This window comes from Synchiropus splendidus, chromosome 1, assembly GCF_027744825.2.
Source record: "Synchiropus splendidus isolate RoL2022-P1 chromosome 1, RoL_Sspl_1.0, whole genome shotgun sequence".
In the NCBI taxonomy this organism is placed as follows: domain Eukaryota; kingdom Metazoa; phylum Chordata; class Actinopteri; order Syngnathiformes; family Callionymidae; genus Synchiropus; species Synchiropus splendidus.
The window spans coordinates 68,402,249-68,420,692 of NC_071334.1; the positions used below are offsets into that span (position 1 = coordinate 68,402,249).

The 18,444-nt window shown below is 48.2% G+C and overlaps 2 protein-coding genes across 3 annotated transcripts in view; both read right to left on the bottom strand.

Annotated features, from left to right (window-relative positions):
- Nucleotides 1-8,526, bottom strand: part of LOC128752583 (tenascin-like) — a 37,533-nt gene extending 29,007 nt beyond the window's left edge. For both annotated transcript variants that reach the window (XM_053853949.1, XM_053853948.1), the window contains exon 1: nt 8,229-8,526. The gene's annotated coding sequence lies outside the window, so the exon portion shown is untranslated. The remainder of the gene's footprint in view (nt 1-8,228) is intronic.
- A 1,017-nt stretch (nt 8,527-9,543) lies between these two features.
- Nucleotides 9,544-18,065, bottom strand: LOC128752586 (TNF receptor-associated factor 2-like). Its single transcript, XM_053853952.1, has 10 exons — nt 17,326-18,065; nt 16,302-16,380; nt 16,096-16,194; nt 14,698-14,859; nt 14,553-14,627; nt 14,402-14,476; nt 13,755-14,330; nt 13,504-13,681; nt 13,288-13,436; nt 9,544-12,914 (listed from the first exon to the last, which is right to left on the bottom strand). The coding sequence occupies exons 1-10, from the start codon at nt 17,571-17,573 to the stop codon at nt 12,696-12,698; spliced, it is 1,860 nt and encodes a 619-aa protein (XP_053709927.1). The 5' UTR covers nt 17,574-18,065; the 3' UTR covers nt 9,544-12,695.
- Between the last annotated feature and the right edge of the window lie 379 nt (nt 18,066-18,444).

Here is an 18,444-nt window from a genome sequence, read left to right on the forward strand (position 1 = left end):
TCAGGTTTACAGTTGGCGAGACCTTCAGGCAGAGTTGATTTTGTGACCTTTCCAATCACATCTGTGATCAATCCAAGGCTGTGATCAGAAGTCAGCTGGAAGCTCTTGTTATTGTGGTCCTTCTCTGTATGGCAGCTAATAAAATGAAGCTCTGACTGAACTCAGATGTTGCATTATTACTCATGACTCTGAAATGTCTTTCATGTGGAGGAGGAGTGCTGCTGGTTCTGTCCACTGCGGTCGACATTCAAGGCTCTCAGTAGCATCTGCTGGCCAGAAGTGAGCTGCTGCTGGGCGACGCTTGTGAGGAGAGTTTGGTCATTTCAGCCTCGGCCTGTTGTTTGGCACAGAGAACAACTGTCGGCTCATGCTGGCCAACCATGGTGGAGCGGATCATGTGACCATGTCACCTCACAGTGCTGTGCCACCACAAGCTCACATCTGTACACGAGGAATGGGATGTGGCCCAAACACACTTTAGCCTGAGCACATGATCCCAGCATGCGTGCATGAGTCGATTCTGTCAGCCCTGTGTGTAATCAGACGATGTCAGCCTCCATCCAAGGGAAGCCCTGAACTGGACGCCCCATTTTTTCAGCAGGACATCCGACATTTCTGTACATCAGTTCTTGTACAGTGTCCTACTTGTAGTGCCATCATCCTGGTGTCCATGAGACGGGTGTTGCTCCCCTTTGGTTTTGCTGAAATTGATCAAAAAGTAGCAGATTGTCATGCTTTGTTTTGTTTTTTTTGTCGAGCAAAATCTGAACTTTGATTGGTGGACGTGGCATTGAAAAAATGAACGTAACAAAATGAGCATTTGACCCTGAAATAAGGGAGTAATAGAAAGAAAAAGTTCCACACAAAATGCAGGAAAAGTTTCCAAATTCCAAAATTCCCTGGAATTGGAAATGGAAATATGCCCTTTGCTCCGTATTTAGAGTTGTCCTGAAACACACCATGGTGCCACAGGCGCCTTCTGAGTCCCATGAAGTGGGTCGGTCAAGTGCAGACACACAGTAGTACATAGTAGTACACACAATCGCAAGGCTGGCTCGGCAAGTGGTGTCCCTTATACGCCATGCCTGGGTGGGGAGTTCATTATTTTGCAACACCAGCTTCACCAACATCAATTCCTGGGTCCATCTCACAATGGTTCACATACACAATGCATGCTCCTGCCTGACACTGTGCCAGGGTGACACCGAGGTCACCTCCTTGTGTCTTACGCTGATACATTACGGTTGACTGCACTGGCTGGGGTCAGGGCAAAGCCTCCCGTCTAGGGTCTAGGGGTGGGCGATAACTTATCGTACATGATGTACCGCCAAACACAGTCTCCACGATGACAATTCTGCATCTCACGATAAATTCGATAAATACGTGACACACTCGCTGCATTGGACCTGCACACGTGAACGCGACGGGACCGTGGCGGTGCCGCCCTCTCCAGCTCCGCAGCTGTGCAGAGTGTGGTGGACTTTGGTTCACCATCGCAGTTTGAAACTGAATTTTAATCCAGGGAACCTTCGATAATGACACTGGTCATATAACATATGACCAGTGTATAGAATCTGGGGAAAAGGTGTAAGTTGACAGGTGTGGGACATGCACCCTCCAGAGGAGCCACAGTATGTGCGCCTGGACTGTGTTCTGCTGATGAGCCATGTAATCCCAGTTAAGGGGTGGTCTGTGGAGCCCTGGATCTGGAATGGATCAAGCCTGTTCCCATTACTTCCTGAGGTATAAATTGTTGTGAGTTTTATGGTTTCACCCAGCTCAGGTCTCATTCGGAGTTAGAGGAACAGACACCCCGCTGACACGCTCATTTCTCCGACTACTGCAGAGTCCAACTCACAAATGAGGATTAAACTGCTTGTTCATAAAAGTTAACAAGCAGAGATCACTATTCCTCAGTGACATCATTCAGATCACAAGTCCCTCCAGACGTCCAGAGTGTTGGACGACTGCCGGCGGCAGATTCTTCTGCAGCAACAGGCTGAGATGCAATATTGGCTCTAACACATTCAGCGCTGATCTGTGGCCCACAGCCGCTTCTGTTTTCATCCAGAGGTTCATGAAACACGTCACATGAACAAGATGAGTCGTAGATAAACTCAAAAGTGTATAAAAAAAAAAGATTTTAAATTGATCAATAAATTAAATGCATCAGAAGTATTAACGAAAATAGTAACTCTACTCAGAGTTAGAAAGAATGATGAGGTGAATAAAACTACTTTTACGTAAGAAGAAGCAGTTTGATGTAGATGACCACGCGTTGTAACACCCGCGTCCACTAGAGGGCTCTGATGCTGGACGTGGTCCCTAGTGGAGTCTGAGGGCCACAGGAGAGGGCAGCAAGGTATGAGCCAGATGTGAGTCGCTTGCATTGCCGATGGGTTTAACTACACTGTGGAGCACTGCACTGACGCTGGACTTCCTCACGCCAACTCTGAGAGGCCCGCTGGTCTTCCTGCTTCCTCCAGTACCAAGATGAGCCGAGGCAGAATCGCCACCGGTCATAATGTTACAGCACAAACATACAACCGCCTTCACACCTGCCTCCGTCTTCCAGAGTCAGAAGGAGACAGCTCCAGTCCGGCTGCACTGAACACAGCAGAGGCTCTGGATCAGAACTCTCCGACTGAAGAGACGCTACCAATCGCCGCATGCTCCTGTTCCCCAATAATCTTCAGATTAAGAGGATTAATTTAAAGTCCGGACTGAGTGGGGCACGGACGTCTGGTCGGGATGAGCCCCTGAAGGGTCACAGACGGGATCCACCCCGCTTGTTTTCTCACTCAGCCAGGACTGGAAGAACATAGCTCATGGTGTGTTTGAGGAACCTCTCAAGCACAAAGAACCATTTCTAAACATCACCATGCAAGTCAGTCTCAGCAGCCCTGAGCAGCATTTGAAAAGTTGTTGGCATCTGTCAGTCAATTAACTCCTGTGACACCACATTTGTCTGTGAGGTGAGACTGAGATTAACAGGGTTCCTCGATGCCCATTCACAGAGCTGCCCTCAGTGCAAATTCAAGATTTACTCCAGAAATCTCAGTTGGTCTGTGTTGTTTTAGCAGGTAGGTTTCTTTAATCCAAGAAAGGTTGAGTCCAACATTCACGTTCACGGCCGTGAGTCCAGCATGTTCACCACTGTGAGTCGAACATGTTCACCACTGTGAGTCAAACATGTTCACCACTGTGAGTCCAACATGTTCACCACTGTGAGTCCAACATGTTCACCACTGTGAGTCCAATATGTTCACCACTGTGAGTCCAAGATGTTCGCCACTGTGAGTCAAACATTTCACCACTGTGAGTCAAACATGTTCACCACTGTGAGTCCAACATGTTCACCACTGTGAGTCCAACATGTTCACCACTGTGAGTCCAATATGTTCACCACTGTGAGTCCAAGATGTTCGCCACTGTGAGTCAAACATTTCACCACTGTGAGTCAAACATGTTCACCACTGTGAGTCCAACATGTTCACCACTGTGAGTCAAACATGTTCACGGCCGTGAGTCAAACATGTTCACCATTGTGAGTCAAACATGTTCACCACTGTGAGTCCAACATGTTCACCACTGTGAGTCCAACATGTTCACCACTGTGAGTCCAATATGTTCACCACTGTGAGTCCAATATGTTCACCACTGTGAGTCCAACATGTTCACCACTGTGAGTCAAACATGTTCACCACTGTGAGTCAAACATGTTCACCACTGTGAGTCCAACATGTTCACCACTGTGAGTCCAATATGTTCACCACTGTGAGTCCAATATGTTCACCACTGTGAGTCCAACATGTTCACCACTGTGAGTCAAACATGTTCACCACTGTGAGTCCAACATGTTCACCACTGTGAGTCAAACATTTCACCACTGTGAGTCAAACATGTTCACCACTGTGAGTCCAATATGTTCACCACTGTGAGTCAAACATGTTCACGGCCGTGAGTCAAACATGTTCACCATTGTGAGTCAAACATGTTCATGGCTGTGAGTCAAACATGTTCACGGCCATGAGTCCAACACATCTAAATCCAAACTTTAAAGTCAATAAGTGGATTCACTCGGGGGAGACATGTGAGGAGCTCAGTCATCTGTGAGAGACTTGGAGCGTTCAGAAGTCAGGAGCTGCTGCCACTGCACATGACTGATACAAGAATGATTGAGTTGAAATGAAAGAATCAACTTCTGAACAAAGTTGACAGCTGTTTTTTGCTCGCTGAATCGTATCAAGCGAACATCACACGCGTGTCGACGGCTGCCTCTCCTCAGCATGAGAGATAATCCCACAGTCGGAATCTTCCTTTTCTCTTCATTCCCGCAGCTGATGACGCTGCTGGAGCGGAACACAAACTATCTGAGGCAATTAAAGCAGACAAAGAGGAAGCGGCGAGGCTCTGTGAGGACACTGAACGCCTCGCTGACCCGGGGTTAGAGAAGCGCCGGACCTATTAACTCCAGCAACAGTCACAAAGAGGATGTGTCGGAGGAATATGAAGCAGGCGAGAGATCAGGCGGCTCGCCGGACTTCTGTGATGAGTTCTGACAAAGACGGGCGGAGGACACGGCGCGGGTCGCGCGTGGCGGGGCCACAGCCTGGTTTCAGCTATCACCCCGACTGGTCAGCTCCAGGCGGGGGCACTAATGAGTCAGAGCAGTTTCCAGCCACCATGAGGGCGATATTCAGGGTAACATCAGTGAGTCTCAGCGCCACTCTCTCTCTGAAAGGCACCGCCCTGCTGGGACTGGTCCGGATGTGACTGCAGTGGAACTTGGCTGGATTATAACTGGCATGAATGTCAGCGACGCCCAGGAGGGGATTACGGAACTAATCCAGAGTTCACTGAGTTTTCAGCAGACTTCTCCTCAAACTCAAAAGTTCCATTTGCCACCAACAGCAGAGCCTGCTAAGTCACGGACGTCTAAACCCACTGGCCTTCAAAGGAAACTCTCTCCACAGCGCTTTGTTCGATTCCACGCCTCAAAGGCACTGTCGACTGATTTCAGCTGCTAAACTGCACCACATTTTGGATGGACATTCAGTCGGTCCAGGAGATGGCGATGTTGTGATGGCAAGCATCTCGACCCTGTGGAACATACCAGCAGCTGCTGTTTTAACTGGCTGTATCAATGAGCCGCTCTCACACACACAGACGTTCCCCACACTTTACCGCTCAGACGTGGACAGGTGAAGTGTGGCAGGGTTTGGCGCAGTGTGTGGCTGCCCTCAGAAGTGGGAAATTCCAAGCTCCGCCCCCACAGACTAACATTGGATTTTCCAGATGGACAGTGGGAGATTTCTTACAATCCCGAGTTCACAATTCAAGATGGCGTCTCTGACGTAGATGTTTAGAATAAATAAAATACAGAGACAGAAACAAACACACAGAGTGCCAAGAGAAGAGTTGTGGTGTTGTATGAGGAAGTCTGGAGTGGCAGAGAAGTATGTTGGACTGGTGCAGGACATGTGCGCCAGGTGTGAGACAGTGGTGAGGTGTGCTGCAGGTGGAACACAGGAGCTCAAGGTGGAGGTGGGACTGCACCAAGGCTCAGCTCTGAGCCCCTTCCTCTTTGCGATGGTGATGGACAGGTTGACAGATGAGGTTAGATAAGAAGCCCCTTGGACAATGATGTTTGCAGATGACATTGTGATCTGTGATGAGAGCAGGGAGCAAGTGGAAGATCAGCTAGACAGCTGGAGGTTTGCCTTAGGATAGGATAGGATCAGAGGGACAGCACATGTGCTCAGGTGTTTAGGAGACCAAGTCAGAGAGGCTGGATGGAGATGGTTTGGACATGTACAGAGGAGAGAGAGAGCCAGTACATTGGTAGATGAAGATGTTGAGGTTGGAACTGCCAGGCAGAAGGTGGAGAGGAAGGCCACAGAGGAGATTGATGGAGGTGGTGAAGGAGGACATGAGGTTTGTAGGTTTGAGAGAAGAGGAAGCAGAGGACAGGGGGAGATGGAGGAGGATGATCCGCTGTGGCCACCTCAGAAGGGAGAAGCCCGAAGAGAAAGAAGAAGAAGTGACAGAAACAAACACATTCCGCAAAGATGTATTTCCTCTTCATCCTGTGGGATTTGCGAATGGATCACATATTCATCACGAAGTTACTTATCTTCGGACTCAAGCCTGATAACAGCTTTTGTTGCTATCTTCTCGTCTGACCTCGATAGCTGGAGTGCACCGAACTCAGAGGTGCCGTCTTTCCCAGCGCGGAGTTCCAACCTCCCAGATAACAGGAACGCTGCATCAGTATTCCGGTAGTATGAGGACGTCACCATGTTTCATCTTTACTGGTAACAAGGCTCTTTACTAGGATAAACCAGAGCCTGCAACCCAGCTGGGCCCAGCCAAAATCTAGAGAAAATCCACATTTCGAAAAATAGTAGCCAGTGTCACGCGGCTAAGTTGCTATGCTGTTTGCAGATAGCACCGGCAGGACAATTCATTTGTTTAAAAATATTTGGTGAAATGAGGCAACTTCCCACGGCGCTCTTGACGGTCTTTGACCAAGCAATAGAAAAACACTGTTCTACACAACTGTCGTCAAAGCAGGTGACGTCCAAACAACTACGACATTAGCGCACGAGCCTTGGAAACAAACCCAGAAATGATGGAAACACAGACGTTCTTACAGTGTGACGCTCTCATGCCAAGAACCCATCTGGCGTGGTTTGGCTTCACCGACGTCCCTCAAGTCCCACGCACTCTCCGCCTGTGACGCATCAGTGACGTTGTCTCAGAACTCACTTGTCTCTCTCTCAGGATGCAGAAAAAAGAGATGACGAACGAGGTGGGAGGTCAACCTTTTCCATCACGGACGTCCATCCTTTTTTCACTAGCTTCCATAACGTAGCTATATTTACATGAAGGAAATAGATATATACTTTTTTACAAACTACACAGATCTATTTTTTAAAATATTAATAGAAAGCACTGTCACTTCTATCACTGACCTTCATCTTTCTTTTTTATTTTACTTTTTTCTTAACCATTTTATGCAAGGTCACGTTTTTCAGTCAATATAGTTACAGTGTTTATTTTTTCATGACATTCTTTGTTTTGAAATGGATGTCTTTCATTGTCAGTTTGCTGAGTTCTTTATTTCGACATTGTTTACAAAATGGTGTTTTTCAAAAATGCGCTTTATGATATCGGTCATGTTTATATTTCTTTTTAAAACATTCTACTACCATTAATTAAGTATATTTATCTGAAATTGAAGATTTGCAACTGGACATAGATATAGTTAGATGCACATAGACTCTTCCACTTCTGTTTTTTGCTTCATTCTTTGTGAGCAAAAACATTTTTGCATCAGTTTGACAATAGCACAATAAATCACGATGGTGGCGATATTCAAGTTTTTATATCACCTGATTTAAACTAAAGCTCTTTTCATCTCTTGAAAATATTTGTATAAGAATTTCAATTTCATAAGAATTTCAAGTCCATTCAGAGTGGTGGAAACCTCCCTGAACCAAAGCAAACAGCTGCTTTTGTTTGCTTTGGTTCAGGGAGGATTCCTCCATGTTTGTTGTTGTTGTTCTCATCCTAGCTGCCACATGTCTTGTGCATCAGTGGGATCAGTGGAGCAGGAACTCCTGCACTGACAAAGGTTTTGTGTCGTCTGGAGATATATATATATATATATATATATATATATATATATATATATATATATATATATATATATATATATATATATATATATATATGCATTAAATTTATATATACATATATATATATATATATATATATATATATATATATATATATAAAATGCACTGGAGTCAATGTGACAGTTCTGAACTCTAAAGTAAAGAGATTGTCTGAAAACTTTAAGATATTCAGAATCTCAAAGTGAAAACAAGACAGATTTGTCGTCCTGTGCTGACAGATAATGGCTTCTGAAAAACTGGAGCAGTTTTCACCACTTCAAGTTCAGTTCAGCTCCAACAGAAGGCACAAATCCAAAACGTCACAGCAAACTGACCCAACATCTCATTTTCATTCCCACGAAGCCAGGATGGCAGAGCGAGTCAATCCTCCGATCTGTTGGAACCAAATTCTGGCCTGGATTATCTGATTAAAATCAAACACATCTTGGCACAAAACAATGAACCTGAACGACAGGAGAGCAGCGTCTGCGCTCTGAAATCGCGAACGTAACTTTCATGTAAACACGTGACGCTCGGCTTTCTTACTTCCAGAGCTGGTCCTGGATCCAAGAGGAGGCGCTGGTCCCCCTCAGAACCACACAGAACAAATCTGGAGATCAGTCCCCGGCATCAGATATCATCCAGATTATTAGCAAACGTGCGTAATCCAGATAAAAAAATGGACTGGATGCATCTGATATGGCGGTGAGTTGGCGGCTTCCCTGCAGGAAATGAAGAATCCCCCCCAAAAAATCAATGCAAATAATCCATGGGCCGCTAACCAGGTCAGAGCGACCAGGGCAGATGAACGAGTCGCTTTGTTCGGGTCGTTTTTGACGAGGACCGTTCCTCCAGCAGAGCTGAGCCACAGGAAGAAAACACTTTGACCAAATCACTGATGAGTCAGCAGAATCCTCCCTCCAGTTTGAGGGGATTCAAATGTGATCTGAAGTCCGCAGCGCTGGATGTGCAGTTTTGCAGGCGTTGTCATGGTAACCAAGCAGCTTACTCTTCACTAATGTGCTTTTAATTTCTGCTTATTTGTCCTTCTGTTTTGCTTTTTACTTCGGATTATGTCCCCTCTGTTCTTCTGTTTCATACTTTGATTTTTCTCAAATTTCTAAGAAACATTTTTTAAAATGCCATTTTCTGAGAAATACATTTTAAATTCAATTTTATTTCATTTTTGTTTTTCAGTTTCATCTTTTTGCAACCCAATATTTTCCATATTTCAAAGCCTTTTTCTGCACTCAGAGCTGGTCCCTTTTTATGGAAAATGAATGCTTTCCAGTTTTTTGTAATTTAAAAACAATTAGGTAAATTGAAATTTAAATAAAGTAACTTTATCTCTTGTTTTTTCCTCCCCATATGATTATTGTTTTAATGACTCAATTGTTCATTTAGATCTCTTGCAGGCCGCATGCATTGACTCAGTAGGCCGAATTTGGCCCCTGGGCCTCAGGTTTGACACAGGAAAAGAGAGGAAACAGACGCCTCTCCGTTGTGCCGCGAGGCCCCGCCCAAAGCTTCCTGGCGGTTAATAAGGTATCGACCAGACCACAGGGTCTGACCTGGTTCTGCTGGATGTGGGACGGCTCTGTCACTGTTCCTGGACCTCACTGGGAAAGGACGCGTCCTTCCATGTCTCCTCCCGTGTCTTCTTCCCATTTTGAAGTTCTAGTCAGAACTGATCATATTAATCAGCAGTTTAAGACTTTAAAGGAGAAAAGACTTAACTTGAGGTTTCAATGACGTCAGCAGCGGCTGTAGAAAAGCCACATGAAGCGCGGCGTGTTCACAAACGGGCGGAGTGCGCCCCCAGGTGGCCAGACAAAACACAAGACACGAGCCAGGAGTTGAAAGCAGTTTATCACTGCAGCTTGTTTCAACGTAAAACATCGACCACCAACATGTGAGTATTTATGGCTCTCACCACGACCCTGGTCCACCAGTAAAGTCATCAATAAAGATACAAAAGCATCAGTACGTCACGTCACAGGACAACTCAGCTTCGTTACATTCACTAAAACTGTGCAGTTCAGACTCAAAAAGGTGCCTTCACATCAACAGTTTATCGGAGCAGCAGTGCCATATTCTCCACAGAAGCGCTACCAATCCGAGTTTTCTCCAGAGCATCGTAACTGTTCGCGGTTGATCGGAAACACCTCCTCACACTTTAGTACAAAAATAACTCGACATTATTCCCATGTGTAAATGAATGAAGAAAAAGAATCTTGTGAAACATGGAACGGATGGACAACTCTCGCAATAGTTCCACAAGCTAACATAGCTAGGATGTTTAAAAAAACGTGAGTCACTGTCGGCTACTGAACCACGTCACTCAGCTGCGTCGATATCCCACCGTCAAACTGTCACACACATCAGATCGTGGCAGATTTTGGTTGTTGCAAGTGTCAGAAAAAAGGTCTACTGTCTACGATAAACGGCATTAGCTTCGCGAGTCAGGCAGCGGGAGTATCGCATGGTGAACCGATTAGGAAAACTTTTCATGAAAAGGAGTCATGGGACTTGCGTTTTTTTAGAAGAGCAGTGCTGAAGAAGAACTGAAGAGCAAAGCTTTTGTCGCGATTCACTTTTTTAAAACACAAAACCTGTGACTGGAATTAGCTGCGAATGACACCAGCGACTTTATAGCGACGAGCTAGCGCTCCAGAACCTAGCATTTTAGATTTGCAACAGAATGTTCTGAAACTCTAGAGAAATCACAAAGGGAACATTCCCAGGTCTTGTGTCGGTTTCACCTGAAGCTCCAGGAATGACGTGCTCTTCTCCGAGCCTCCTACGGACGGCAGAGCTCCTGAGTGAGCCAGGACCAGACCGGACAGAGTGCTCCGATCGACTGCAGCCTCTCACTTAACTCCACATTTACAAACAGCAGCAGGACATCAAACATATTTGGCAACTTTTTTCTTGCACAACAAAATACGGAGGTAACGTTTGGCACAAAGACTTTCGTGCGTTTCTACGAAAACTCATGCTTCATTTTTCGGGTTCTTTTATTTTTCGATAAAAACTCTGAAGTAGCTTCGGGCCGGAGGAGTCCGGTCTGTTTAAGACTGTGAAAAGAATCTGATATTGCACGAATGATGGCGGTCAGCTTCCTCTGGCCGGCCCAAACCTTCGGACTAACGGAAATCCGGAATTAGGGTATCAAAGTATTTAGGTATCGTGAAATACTATCGCTTATTATATAGCTCTACTAGCGCATTATATAGAATACTTCATTATCATATCAAAGAGTCATATGAATAAGTTGTTATGAAACTAGGCAGCAAGCAGAGCTAGTGCCAGATATATAATAATAATAATAATAATATTCTAGCGAGTTACACCCAAACTAATAAAGCGCCGGAGGCGGCCCAGAGGGAACCAGACGCCGTCGCTCTCCAGGGTTTGGATTGAAGCCTCCCATGCACAGAGAGGGTCCAATACAGGTCCGGACCGTTTCGCCAACGGGCCAGTGGGAACCGCCGACACCTCAGCATGCATGCTAAGATGCTAAGTGTGTAGCGATCGCTAGTGGAGGATTGTGGTAAAAATTGGCGAGCGCTAAAAAACAGAGGGAAGAGTTGCGTGGACAGCAGAGAACCAGTCACAACGCTCGTCGGACCACGTTACAGAAAATGTTCAGATCTCTTCAGAATGGTGACGAGGAATGGAGTTTGTCTTCACGTAAGTCATTTTTTTCTTTCACTTTGGTGTTTTCGACAATTGTTGCTTTCCCCCTCTCGTAGTCATTGGAACCTGAAGGTCCACTATCGCAGTTTGTCTGGTTATCTTTACTGATTGTTAACAGCCAAGAGACGAATGGCGAATGTTCATCTGTCTGACAGAAGGGTCGATCAAGTTTGAAGAGCCTATTTTGCTTTTTGTTCCCAATGACCAACATTTTTTTTCTTCAGTAATCGAGGTTTTTCCAACGAGAGGGGGATAGCATAGCTAGCTAAACAAAAAAAACAACCGCGCCATTAAATGTTTCGTCACTCTTCCATAACTCTCATTGGAAACCTGCTGTCCACGTAAATGTAGCGATATGTCAACAATGTAAACAATGACTCTTCAGAATATCACCGTCCACTTTCCGAAAAGGTCGAGGACTAATCTCTCCTCGTCGCACGTCTACCTCCTCTGCGACACGGACACAGGGGGCGGGGACTCGGGGCGGAGCAGCAGAATCACAACACGAGAACATTCAGTCTACTGCGGCGGTGAACCTGCGGTGGGCACGGTACTATGTGTTGAGATGTGAGCTGGAGAGCAAACGCTGACGGACGCTCCGCATGCGCTGGTCAGAGACCACATGTGGAGGCTTGGCCCTCAGGCTTGACTGGCAGGCTGCCCGGTAACTCCACTGTTATCTTCCACAGATGTACCAAACCACCGATCAGAACCACCGACCCAAATGGGAACGAACACACGGCACTTGACACGTAGAATAATAGCCTGGTTCCAAAATACACATGCAGGCAATGTCCACCATCACGGATGGCTAACTCACTACGACTAACAACAGACCCTTCGTGAAGCTCGGCCAGAACAGACTAGCAGCATGCGCAAATGAAACGCCTATAATCTTATTCGGAACAGAACTCCACGTTTGTCTATGCAAAATTCACTCCACTGGAATCGAGAAGCTCACAATATCCACAATCTGCAGGAAACAAAGCGGGAAAGTCTCGAGTCGCCGTTTACCATAAGTCTACTGCCGGCTTCCTTCGTACGTGTCAAGACTCTTGCTAGCTATCTACACTCCAGTACGGTCCTCCGAAACTCAGCTCGGACTGTCGACGCACGCCTCCGCTGGAGGCCGCACCTCAGAGACGGATGTGTGTTTGGGAACCGTGGTGCGAGTCATTTGCCTACAATCATTTAGCACCGAATGGCGATGACCGCCACCAGCAGACCGCCAGTACCACATCGGCAGCACTCCCCCGCGACACTCTTAAAGAGACCGACATTCTCCCATCACTGGAGGAAGACCACTTCACTTCTCTAGAGGCCTGTGAGATCCACGATGGCCTTGATGAAGATGGTGTCGTCTCGTATGTACGAGTTTTTGGCATCGAGTTTGGAGAGCGGGCAGAAGAGAGGGCAGCCGCTGGCAATGTTCATCTCGCTGACCGGCCTCTGGAAGGACGAGGAGGTGACGTCGGGGCGGAAGGCGTCAATGATGTGCTCCCGGTTGCTCTGGTCCAGCAGCATCAGTGTCACCTGAGTGCACAAACAAAAGACCGTCATGGCGGGCAACCGCGCTCCAATGTGAGCTTCGCTCCGAACAGAGAAGAGAGAGACGGGAAATCACGAGGCGAAGTACAGTTCAGATGTAGCTACAGAAGCTAGGATGTGGTCGTAATGTTTTAGCTGCGCAATTTGTTTACCATGTGATCTCTGGATTAACTCAGAGACTTGAGAAAGTGTCACCTCTGACGTGGGTGAGTTATTTTCCGTGGAGAGTGACATTTCAACTGAGTCCCCCACGAGTCACAGAATCGTTCTTACAGACTGACTCATTGGACAAGGTGATTCCTGAGGCGGCACATCAGCTAAAACAAGGCTTGATAAGAAGGGCCACGAGCGGCATCACCTTTTGGTTGAAGGGCCACTTGAGCAAGGCATCGCTGAGTCCTCTCATCACAACGAAGAACAGCGACAGGTGGCTGCCGCGCCCCGTGCCATCGCCGTTCAGGTAGATTCGCAGACACATCTTGTAGCCGTATTTACTGGTGTAGAAGGCTGCGAGCCAGGAGAGACGTGGTCAGGACAAGCCAGCGGCTCCTGACTCCTGACAGACAGACGTTACCTGGGGAGAACATGGCTGGAGCTCGCCCCGCGATGGCGTCCTGCCTCTTTTTGGCAAAGTCAGAAATCCTCCAGACAAAGACGCCGTCGAACGTGGTGGCCGACATCTCTCGGAGTCGACCCTCCATCTCGGCCACCGTCAGGTCCTTCAGCCCCACCGTCCTCTCCAGCTGCCGCACCTGGGGGGTGGTCAGGACAGGTGAGTCCATCTTTGACTTCTGCAGGCGCTGGCAGCCGTTCGGGGCCCCTCACCTTGTTGCTCAGTGCCTCGATCTTGTCCTGGTCCAGCTTGTGCTGGCGGTTGCTGGCCTCCATGGTGGTGGCAAAGCGCTCCACCTCTCTGTTCAGCACGCACACCACGTTCTCGAAGGTCCCTGACTTCACCTCCAGCTCGGTGCACCTGCGGCCCAGCTCCGCCACCTTGGTCTTTTCGCTGTGGAGCTGCAGCTCCAGCGCTGCCCCCACAGAGCTGGGCAGAGGGGTGAAGGAGGTGGACACGGAGAGCGTCGGCGCCAGAGCGGGCGGCGGCGGGAGAGGGGCCGAGGCGGGAGGCCCTGGAGCTCCTGGATTTGACGAAGAGGAGGAGGAGGTGGAGGCTCCCTGCACGGGAGGCCCGCAGGAGGAGGAGGAGGAGCTGAGCTGGGACACTCGGGCCTCCAGCTCCCGGAGCGACTGCTGCAGCTCCACCAGCTTGTGCCCAGCGACCTCCAGACCCTGCGGCTGCAGACCCTCCATGCTCACCTTCATGCCCATAATGTAGTGCAGCAGGAGGTTCAGGTGCTCGTAGGCGAAGGCGCGCTCGTGGTCGTGGATCTTCTCCTTCTCCACCTGAACGCCACAAAACACCTCGTGTCAGAGGTCTGGACCTGAGAAGATCCTCCAGGAGAATCAGCACTCACAGACATGTCACAGCCGACCACGTGGAAGCGACACGGCGTCCTGAACTTGCTGCAGAATTTGATGTGGTCCACGTACTAGAGGAGGAACCACAACCTGAGCCATAGACACCAACACAACAAGGAGCCGAGCTTCCAACGTGACAATCCTCACCTTCTCTCTTGGGATCTTCTTCTTGGCGCAGCCCTCACAGATCATGGGGTACTTGGGGCAGATCTCGTCATGCGCCTGCCAAACACAGAAGAGGGCGGCGTTGCTCTCGGCGGGCGCTGGGCGTGGTGAATAAATGATGGCTGACCTTGATGTTCTTGAAGTGGAACGGCTCCTTGCAGTACTTGCAGTTCAGCGTCCTCTCCGGGCACTCGCGCTCATTGTGGCGCTCCTGCTCGCTGAAGCGGATCCGCTCCTTGCAGGACGGGCACGGGATGATCAAGAACTCGCACTTGCCTTCGTGGGTTTGCTGGCGAGGGAGCAGACACTGACATGAGCGGCCACCAGGGGGCAGGCGGAAGCTTTTAGCTAGGATTTTGAAACAGGGCGTCCAAAGCCACGCCCACATGCCCCGCCCCCAACCCATAACTCCACCCCCAGATCATTCCCCACCAGGACGAACATAACTTGCTGTGTAAAAAAAAAAAACACTGCACACATACATTTGTACAAAAGTCACTTATTTTATAAAACCAAACATATTGCATCAAATATCATAAACGTCACAATAACAAATACATAATGCAGAAACGCCTGGGTCTGGAGTTATATTTCTCGAGCAGCTGCAAAGTCAAAATCAGCAAATCCACTTCTTCTTCTTTGGTGGTGATGGAGCCTCTTCCTCGCTCTCCTGATCTGATGGGATTCTCTCCTTCAGATAACTGACCCTGATGAATTAAAATAATTATTACTATTACTACACGCTATCACGACAACAGTTTTGTTCATCTTCCTTCATATAGTGATGCAAGACAAGCACAGAGTTGTATCAGCTGTGAATCTGAGATGGTTTTCTGAACTTTCACACAGTTAAACATTCAAACAAGACAACAATTCTGACCTGTTTTTCCTTCAGGAGGAAACTCATTTTTCGCACAAAGATTTGGTTTGGAAAATGTTTCATAGCCTTTACATGAAAAAGGGACTGCAACAACTGTATATTTCTATATAAAATATGTACAAGCTGTTCATGCGAAGTTCGGCAAACGCTCCATGCAGTTCTCGCGGGAGTTCATGCGGTGCTGTCGCCATGTGGCTCGTCCGATTGAAAGACTTTCAGTTTGTTTTGTAAACAATTGTTTAGAGTTTTGAACTTACCTGGCTTTTCCTCTTGTAATCTGCGTCAAACAGCCAACTGACAGCGTCGCTCTTCCATGCCACGTCGACCAATGAAAATGCAAGTTTTCGCAAATAGCGAGATGTGAATAACCGCAAGATTTGGCCCGTAAACAAATATGGCGTCCGTGGTGGCCAAAGTTCCGGTGCCGGTAAAGGGTTGAGACGCGGCGAATTTATCACATTCAGTGAAAATACTGCACGGAAACTTCCTTTTCACTGAAATATGATGAGGCTATGACTGGGGCATTACGCAGGCACTGAGTAAAAATGTAGGGCGTCCGTCTCAAGAAGAAATGGGCGTCCAATTTTCCATGGGACGCCCCTCTAGCTAAAAGCCTGGGTGGAAGACCCTGTCGACAAGACTGACCTCGAACTCCTTGATGCTTCCCGTCCACGAGCAGCTCTCGTTGACGCAGGCGGCCGAGAGACTCTCCACTTCTCTCCTCACGGCGTTGTCGGGGAAGGCCTGCGCCGGCCACAGATGGAGGGTTAGTCGCCATCATGGAATATTTATGTCAGGAGAAAAGAGCGCTGCTGCGTCTGTGGACCAGCATGCTAGCGCGGGTGACTCACACAGCCTTGCTTCAGGATGGACGTGGGCTCTTCAAAAATGTCCTCCTTGATGCAGGCGCCGCATTTCTGAGGTCCGTTACTGTCCAAACAGGAGACACAATTACAACCAACACACCTGTGGATAGTGTGGCTGCCATGCTAACACAGGTTTGTGTAGCTAAATTACTAATGCAGCTGACAGGCTGATAGCGCCGGCATGCAAATCTGCTAATGTAGCTTCAGTGTTAGTGGCTCTGAAGTTACAATTATCTGAAAATATCTGATGAGCTAGCGCATGAAGAGCGAGCGTATCTTGAATGTATCTGAAGACTTTTAAATTGCTGAAATGCTAACAACAGAAAATGGTATTGTATCTAAATGGATTTGAATTGCAAACTGAACTAAGTGACTCTAAAGAGCCAGTGTATCAAGAGCTTGATCTCTTGAGAGCTTTAGTGCTAATGTAGCTGAAATGCTAATCGTCAGTGCTAGTGCATCTTTGTGGCTAACAAGTCTTGCTGACTGGGTCTGACGTAGCTTCAGTGCCAATGTATCTTCATGCCTAACATATCTTCTGCAATAAGACATCTTCAGTGCTAACATAGCTTCGGTCCTAATACGTCGACAGTGCCCATGTATCTTCAGCACTAACATGTCTTTGATGCTAACTTATCATCTGAGCTCATGTATCTTTTGTGCTAACATCAGTCCTACCTTCCGTGCTAGTGCATCTCCGGTGCTAACATTAGAGTAGTGCTAACTTATCTTAGGGGCTAATGTAGCTTCAATGCTAACACATCCCCAGTGCTAAAGTAGCTCCAGTGATAACTTATCTTCATGGCTAGCATATCTTCAGTCATAACAAAGCTTCAGCGCTAACATACCTTTTGAGCTTACTCATCTCCAGTGCTAATGTAGCTTCAGTGCTAGCATATCTGCATTGCTAGCTTATCTTACTGAAGTGCCTGCTGTGCGAATGAGTGAAGTACTCCCATGTTGTGACGTAAACAGTAGCACAGGAGGCGCGACGGCTCACGTTCCCGACCTGACGGTGCGGTTGAAGCAGTAGGAGCAGAACCGGTGTCCACACTGGGCCTGGACGGGTCGCCTGAGGATGTTGTGGCAGCAGTTGCACAGATGTTTGTCCTCCAGCTTGTTGCCCAGAATCTTCTTGTTGTATCCGGGCTTGTTGCTCTCCATGGACGACGGGGGGGACGGCTCCTGGGCCGCCATGCTGGGAATCACGCGTTGCACCTGGGAAACCGCTGGGACACCAGAGGGCGTCGCAGACATAAGAGCTCCGTCAGTACCTCACTGTCGTGAGTAGTGAACAGCGAGGAAGAAGAGGCAACTGCCAAGGGAACTGGAGTGGCTGATAGGAGAGTAAACAAACACTAAACACGAATAGGAAACATGAAAGTGGAGGTGGATAAACACAGCGCTCTACATCAACCTTCAGGTTTCCCTCCCCACATGAAGGGACTCCAGGGGCCGGATTTGGCCCCCCTCACGTAAACGTAAGGAAGTTTGTCGATCACTGTCTGTGGAAGCAGCCGTAAAGATTTGGGGACATACATCCTCTGAATGGCCAGTGGTGCCTCAGAGACAGAGCAGCTCCTCCTCAGACAAAGCTGCAGCATCCTGCCCAGTAACCCGCCATTGTCTCCCGCCTCCTCCTTCCTGCTCGCTGTTGCTAAGCTATCAGCATCCCAGAGTCAGAAGTCTCGGCGGCCACGCCCCTCTCCTCCTCTCGCCCTCTCTGGATGATATGTTCCCGCAGACGCGCCGTCTCTCACCTGTCTATGCCGTCATGGCGCGCCGTGTCCGGCTCCGGGTGACGGTTACATGCGCGAGTGCGGCTGGCGGAGGGAGCGCGGTTCGGAGGGAGCCAGCGGACGCGGAGTCCCGGAGAGGAGGATGTTTGTGTCCGACATCGCCATTGCACTTTCAGAGTAGATGACGTCACACGAGGGCGGGGGGAGCGCGCGGGCGGCTGGGGTTGGACGCGCGCGCCGAGGGGGGCGGGGCCACCGCTGTAAACATCCTGTCAAGGACCGGAATAAACACATTTGAATATCTTACGTCATCTTGTAGTTGGAAATACAAGTTAAAAATGAATATAAATACGGTGATGGTTTGATCCCAAAAAAATATTTTAAATAAT

What these genes read in the sequence shown, in the direction of transcription:
- LOC128752586 (XM_053853952.1), bottom strand. Translation starts at nt 17,573, where the DNA reads ATGTCTGCGACGCCCTCTGGTGTCCCAGCGGTTTCCCAGGTGCAACGC. An exon ending in TGCTTCAACCGCACCGTCAG is followed by an intron (nt 16,381 to 17,325) that starts GTCGGGAACGTG and finishes CTGTTTGGACAG; the next exon opens with TAACGGACCTCAGAAATGCG. An exon ending in CCATCCTGAAGCAAGGCTGT is followed by an intron (nt 16,195 to 16,301) that starts GTGAGTCACCCG and finishes TGGCCGGCGCAG; the next exon opens with GCCTTCCCCGACAACGCCGT.